This window comes from Octopus bimaculoides, chromosome 3 (genome assembly GCF_001194135.2).
Source record: "Octopus bimaculoides isolate UCB-OBI-ISO-001 chromosome 3, ASM119413v2, whole genome shotgun sequence".
In the NCBI taxonomy this organism is placed as follows: domain Eukaryota; kingdom Metazoa; phylum Mollusca; class Cephalopoda; order Octopoda; family Octopodidae; genus Octopus; species Octopus bimaculoides.
This window is the reverse complement of record NC_068983.1, coordinates 128,201,037-128,208,523: the sequence shown is the minus strand read 5'-3', so window position 1 is coordinate 128,208,523 and position 7,487 is coordinate 128,201,037. Positions and strand designations below refer to the sequence as shown.

The 7,487-nt window shown below is 33.7% G+C and overlaps 1 protein-coding gene across 1 annotated transcript in view; it reads right to left on the bottom strand.

Moving 5' to 3' along the window:
• LOC106869299 (matrix metalloproteinase-14) overlaps positions 1–7,487 on the bottom strand; it is a 28,828-nt gene continuing 21,341 nt past the window's right edge. Inside the window, exons 6-7 of the mRNA XM_014914975.2 lie at positions 3,008–3,180; positions 1–568 (exon numbers count right to left, since the gene is read on the bottom strand). Of these exons, the coding sequence (XP_014770461.1) occupies positions 290–568; positions 3,008–3,180 (452 nt within the window). The 3' untranslated portion in view covers positions 1–289. The remainder of the gene's footprint in view (positions 569–3,007; positions 3,181–7,487) is intronic.

Below are 7,487 nucleotides of genomic sequence, written 5' to 3'. Positions count from 1 at the left end.
TATATCGTAAATTTTAATATTATAATTATGATTTTATAATTAATAATATCATCTTCATCATCTTCATCATCATTATAATCACCATCACCACCACTAATATTGTTATCATTAATATTATCATTAGCATTAATATTATCTTTTTTGTTTTAAAAATTATTATAGTTATAATTTTTATTTAATATCAATAATAATTATATAGTATTATAATTATTATCCTTATCTTTTAAATATTTTTTCTTTTGTTCGATTTTATTTTGTTGTTTAATTTGAAGTTATTTCCTCTGCAACATCATTGCCTTAGAAAGAACACTATTGTAAAAAAAGTAGTTAGCAATAAAGTGATGTGACAATTTGTTCGGTATGCCTCATTCTGTGTAATTTGTAATTTCGTTTGCATATTTTCATTTTCGTCTTGACTACCTCTTGGGGGTTTCCGAGTCCGTGGCGGATTTAGAATACTTGGATGAGCAGTGATGATTGAATGCACGTTGTGGTGCATTTGATTTTGTGTGTCGTCATTGCATCCTAACCACCAAGTACTGACTTTACGTGGGTAGCCTTCATCAACCTGAAATACCAAGAATAAAAAGGAGAAAATAGTTTTTTTAGTTTATTTCAGATTGTATATTATGTACTTCATAATTTCATAGTTTGACACGGAGGTTCTCAACCTTCATTTGCTTATGGATCTCTTTGATTCATATTTTAATTTAGCCATTCAATGTATATAAAGTATTAATGCGTTTTTATGATTGAATGTTATTAGGAATTTTATAAAAAAATTAAAATATCTTGTGTATTGTAGATGTATTGTTGTTGGCACTCCATCACTTACGACGTCGTGGGCTCTAGTTGATGCGATCAACGGAACAGCCTGCTCGTGAAATTAACGTGCAAGTGGCTGAGTACTCCACAGATACGTATGCACTTAACGTAGTTCTCGGAGATATTCATCATGACACAGTGTAACAAGGCTGACCCTTTGAATTACAGGAAGTAAGAGAGAGAGAAAGTTGTGGTGAAAGAATACAGCAGGATTCGCCACCACCCCCTGCCGGAGCATCGTGGAGCTTTTGGTGTTTTCGCTCAATAAACACTCACAACGCCTAGTCTGAGAATCGAAACTGCGAGTCCGCTGCCCTAACAACTGGGCCATTGCGCATCCACATTGTAGATATATAAGCAGTTTATTGCACAAATTTCAACAAAATCTTATATGGACCCCCAAGTGCCATATGGACCCCAGGTAGGAACCACTGGTTTAGCAGAATGGTTCTCAAACCCTCCCCACTTCAAGTAATGCTAATAAATTATTTTGACCTCCTCTTGGTTATTGTTATTAATTTAGGTACCAAACAATCAATGCATTTCTTTTTTTTTTGTTTTTTGGTGTGGCAAGTTAGTTGATTAATTTAATTCAAGCACTCGATTTGTATTTTATTTAATCAACTCCAGAGTGATGAGTAGCAATGTTCACCTAGGTGAAAGTAAAAATCCCAGAATAAATATTACAATGAAATCTATTACATGACATATTAGTGATTCTGCTAATCCATTCTCTTCCATTGTTTATCAATTTATCTTTTATCCTTTACTTGTTTCAGCCATTGCACTGAGGCCATGCTAGGGCACTGCATTCAAGTGTTTAGTCACACATATCAACTTTCAAGTGTAGAGTCAAACATATAAACCTCAGTAATTGTAGTTTCAAGGACTTTCCTTTGCCAAACTACTAAGTTATGGGTGCATAAGAAAACTGACACCAGCTGTCAAGTGACGGTGTAAGACAAACACACATATACAAATGAGATGAGCTTCTTTCAGTTTCTGTCAATCAAATCTACTCACAAGGCTTTGGTTAGCCCAGTGTTATAGTAGAGGACACTTGTCCAAAGTGCCATGCAGTGAAACTGAACCCAAAGCAAGGTAATTGGAAAGGAAGCTTCTTACAACACAGCCATGCTTGTACCTAATTATTTTCATTTTAGGCACAAGGCCAGGAATTTGGAGGTAAGGGGCTAGTCAATGACATTGATTGTATTATTTGACTGGTCCTTTTTTTTCTTGACTGCTGAGAGATTAAAACCAAAGTTGACCTCAGTTGGATTTTAACGCTGAATATGAAATGCCCAAATAAATGCAAGATCTTTTGTCTGATGATCAAATGAATTTCCAATCAATTTATTTTATCTCTTATTGTCTTTGTTAATTGTGGTATTAAATAATTATTTCTAATTTACACACAAATCCTGGTATTTCTGAGGAGATTGGAATTAACTGATTAAATTATATATACACGGATAACGTGTATATATGCTTATATATGTATGTATTATACACAAATGTATGCTTCTATGCATATATATATAATTATGTGCATATGCATACATATGTGTGTGAGACTATATATATATATATATATATATATATATATATGGTGTTTGTCATTGCCGGATGAGACAAAAGTTGAAAGAATATCACCAGATAATTATTCTTTAATAAATAAAACATTATTGTTCCAGAGGGTTAGGGTGTTGCACACACGATCATGACATCATGGTTTCAATTCCTAGACTGAGTGGTGTGTTGTGTTCTTGAGCAAAACACGTTTATCTGCAGTCACTTCGAAACCTGATGCGTGGTACACTGTACAATTGTTCAGGCAATGTCGATTTGATGAAGAGAGTGAGCTAATGTACGGCACAAACATTTGATGATGTTGTTCAGCGAAAAGATGAACATTCATACGTCGTCTCCGAAGGGAGAGTCCCTCACTATTCTACAGTAAATAGATATGAGTGCCATCAAAACATATTGCATATTCAACTGCATGTATATTTCATGTCAACCAGTATTCATTAATTTTACTAATAACATATAATAATTATTATAATACATTCATACAAAAAGTATTGCATGAAAACCTACCAATAAGTTACAATTACAACATTATCCTTTTTTATTATTTTTTATACAAATATCACAAATATAATAAATCTTTACTTACTCTAAAGTTTTTGTCATTGAATCTATAGTAGGTGTCATCTTTGAAGAAGTAGGTTTTTCCATTTTGCCATTTGAACACCGCGGTAACACGGGAGGGAAGGTTAACCCAGACGTTCAGCTGCTTTGGATAACCAAAATCTACTCCATATTTAGCCCATCTCCAATAAAGCTGACCTGTTTATTTGACAAATAGAAACAAAAGTCAAATTTTAAAATATTGAGTTTAAAGTTTCTTTTATTAGCATTCATTTATTGATGGCAGAGATATTTTTTTCTGTTCCTGTCACAGATCTTGAAATCTTTAAAATCAAGTGAAAATTTTCAAAGTTGGTATACAGTTGTAATTTTTCATACTGAATCGGATCTTGTTATTCGCTTGTTCCAGAAAAAAAATGTAGAAAAACGTTACAGAGGTTTATAGTCTGATCATTTTTACCCAATCAGAAAAAAGATTTGGAAGCTGGCATTTTGTGCGTGATTGCTGTCTATGAAAACATTACGACGGCAAGCCTGTAAGAAGTCTTGAAGTCTTAATAAGCCTTAATGCATAAAGTCATGTGAAATGTTGGAACAGGCATGTAAAGTATATAAAAAGGAAATCTTCCTCAATGATTTCTTGGGGGGGGGGGCAAAAAATTACAAAAATACAAACTCTACGTTGAATTACAAAAATTAAAAAGAAAAATACAAACTGCAGTTCAGTCTACGTAAACAATTTCGAGTAAAAATTCAAAGAGAAAATATGTCTGGTCTCACAACACACTCCTTCGAAAACACTGCTTAGGTAGTAAGCACACTTTCTCCGTTATTATTTACATTTTGAGAAGACTGTACCGTCTCTCTCAATAATTTTCCCATTTGGACTGCTTTTCGGAGCACATATTCCGCGAACATAGCTGCTGTAATCAACAGCTGTACAGTGGCTCATCTCCAGTTCTTCAATACAAAACCGGACCCATGAATAATGGAAAAACAGCAGTACAGTCTTAAGAGGAAGGGTGCCACCTTACAACCATGTATCTTTGCTGACAGACACACACTCGTTGCTTCCATTTCGGGAACACCACCAGTAAATTTTACCACAAAGCATCTTCTTGTTCATATAGTGTCTTTTTGTACATAGTTTTCTTTCAGGTATATAGAACTGCATCCTCCTCTGTTTTCAATTTCTCCATCATATTCCAAAGGTTAAACAAGTTGACTGCGGTCATACTTTTATTTAGCGTGAAAAATTATGAAAATGATATAGTGACAGGACAGCAACTGAAAATACCAGGTGGTATATATATATAAAAAAAAAAAAACAGGTCAAAATGACAAAAATGTGGTAGTGCAAACGTTTAGAAAATAGTCACTTGTCAAAGAAAATAGACAAGTAAACACAATACAAACACGTGGTTGGAATTTTAAGCAGACTATACCTTGGCATGTTACTATGGAAACAGGCACCAATATGTCTTTGGCTTTCGATTGGCTAAAATTACCGAAAAATCGGACACTTTAAAATCTATTAACTTTTTAATCATTAACTTATTGCAAAAACGAATTTCCTTTCCATGATTAGCATGCAAAACTACATCAGTACACAAACTTTGAAAACAATTGGAGCAAAATAGAGTTGAAAACTGTGACAGCAATAGAAAAGATCCAGTCTGTGCAAAATATATCAATTCAGTGTCTCTTCCAAAGAGATATTAACTCCAAAATACTGAAATATAAGAGAAAAAGTAAACTGTCATTCTGTCAATGCTTCTATTTTATTTCACTATTTTATTTCAAATTTACTTTGAAAATCTGCAATATTTTAAAAGCAGTTGAGGTCTCTAGCAATTCCAACTTTAATTACAAGCAAATGTTTAAATATATATTCAGAGACATCATAGTTTTACATTATATAGCATTTGTAGCTGATTTGGTTGGAAGTTGGATTATTAGTTGAATGTTAGCGGTTTATTGTATTACCCGTTACATTTAACTTTGCTAAATGTTATTTATTAATAAATCATGTTTAACTGAAACAAACAGAAACGTTACAGAAGCGTTACAGAAACTTCTTTAAATAGCCATCTTCTTGAATATGAACTTCCATCTCACATACACACGCGCGCAAAGACACAAATAGATATGAGAGAGGGAGAGAAAGGGAGAGGGAGGGGAGTAAGATAAAGAAAGGCATAACAATAGTTTTGGAATCTTTTCTGTCTGGCTACTCCTGTGGAAATTTTAAAGTTTAAGTTTTTTTAGAATTTGGTGTAATGATGTCATTTTCTACACTGGATCCAGAAAAGACTTTTAAAAAGTTAGAGATAGTTTTTACCCAGTCAGAAAACCGGGTTTAGAAGCTGTCATTTTGAGCGTCCGGCAGTGTTGTCAACTGTAGACAAAGGAAATATTGACGGAATTCTGCTTTATGTACACCATTTAACTCAGAACTTTTGTATTTTTTGGAATTATCAGAAAAGTTTTGTGAATTTGTATTCTACACACAGGAATTCATACGATTATGCACCCACCCCACAAAATTGGTGCGTGATTCAAGGCCTATTTAGCTATTAATTTCAGCACATCTCACGAACACTTCATACCCGGTGTTTTAAGCATTTAATAAGCATAAAACAACCATGTAGGTAAGCAGCTTGGTATCAGCTTGGTTTGTTACTATAAAAATAGATACTTATATGTTTGTGGCATTCGCTTGGCTAAAATTATCCCAAAATTGTAAACTTTGTAATCCTTATTATTGATCAATGATTACCATTCGACACTACTCCAATACATCAAATATGAAATCAATTAGAACAAATATCGAAGAAACTGAAAAGTAGCAGCTGAACAGAAAGGATCCCAGTTTGGTACTTCACCCAATATCTTGGTTCTTGTAAAACTTTAAAAGAAATATGCGTTTTAATTATGGGAATCCTACGCAGGGCTTTGGTCGGTTAGATCCATAGTGGAAAATACTTGCCTAAAGTAATATGCAGCGAGACTGAAACCGAAACCACATTGTTGGGAATAAGCTTCTGACACAGCCACATCTGCAGCTCTTTCTCTCTCTCTCTTTCTCTCTCGCCCCGAACTCTCCATATATATATATATATATATATATATATATATATATAAACAGACAACCAGAGAGATAGCCATTGATGTATAAAATACATCTGGATTTCTTTAGACGTCTGGAGGTGGGGTTACACAATGCACTTTAGGCGCGTAATAAGGAAGTGAAAGTAAACAAACCAGAAGTGACGACAGTGAAGTCTAATTTCATTGAAACAATCTGCACAATATCCAGTATAAAGAACATACATTTTAGATAATAGGAAAACTCTAGATACAGTTATATACCAATTTAAAACAATTACGTTTATCAGGAATCGTAACAGATAGTAGGCACAAAATGGAATTTGCGAATATTTTTAAAGATCTGTATATCTTTCGTCGAATATTCCCATAAAGATATGATGTAGATATAGCAAGTCACTGAATTGCTTTCTCAGTACTCTTTGGTGCTGGGTACAACAATGTTGGAACGGTGTACTCCAGCTGTCATCTCTGTAATATTTAAGACATCAGGATAAATAAAGGTGTATGTGAGCTCATCATGGTGACGGATTTCACTTTTTCTATAATATTATGAGATGTCACTGTCACAACTTCCGCTCAGTTTACTTCGATTTTTAAAATTATAAATTGAATGGTAACTGTTTAAATAATGCTTATGATTACTAAGTTTAATTAAACTGACAGAATTAACATTCTATAGTATATTTTGTAAGCAATAAAACATACGGTGAAATGTCTTCATTCTTAAATGGTCTTTGTGTAAACAGGTAAACAGCCACAAAAGGCGTGGGAATTGGAATAAGAGTCATGTGTCTTTAAGAGCATTCAATATAATGTTTTTGCATTTAAAGTTTATCGATTGTCAAATATATATATATCTTTATTAAAAAGTAAAAATTTATGACCGGTCATAAAGTGATTACCAGTCGCGCACCTACAAAGCGCTTCGCAGTATTGGTGACTCGACAAACTCAATGGCTACTAATATAACTCCAGAGTATCCGAGAGATTGTAGCTTTCGTACTTATGTAGCGGCGCACAGCCTCCAGTACAGCTATAGAAGACAATCCACTTGGCGGCCTTTTGTAAAATACTCTGCGAACAGTGGTGTGTAATGAATTGTCTGTAGTTCATATATCCAAAAAAAAAAAAAAAAAAAAAAAATGAAACACACTCCAAAGCATTAGGTAATATATTTTAGGAAGTTATATATTGGAAGTTATGGTCGGTCAGAGTGTGACCACTGGTCTTGCACCATAAAGTGCTCAGCAGTATAGGTGTGAAAACAATGATCCCTATGACCGGCCATAACTTTTAACTTCTTAAAATATATTACTGTTTTAATGTGTGCTTCTTTTTCGGATATATGAACTACTGACGATATAACACACACACACACACACACCTAAATATAT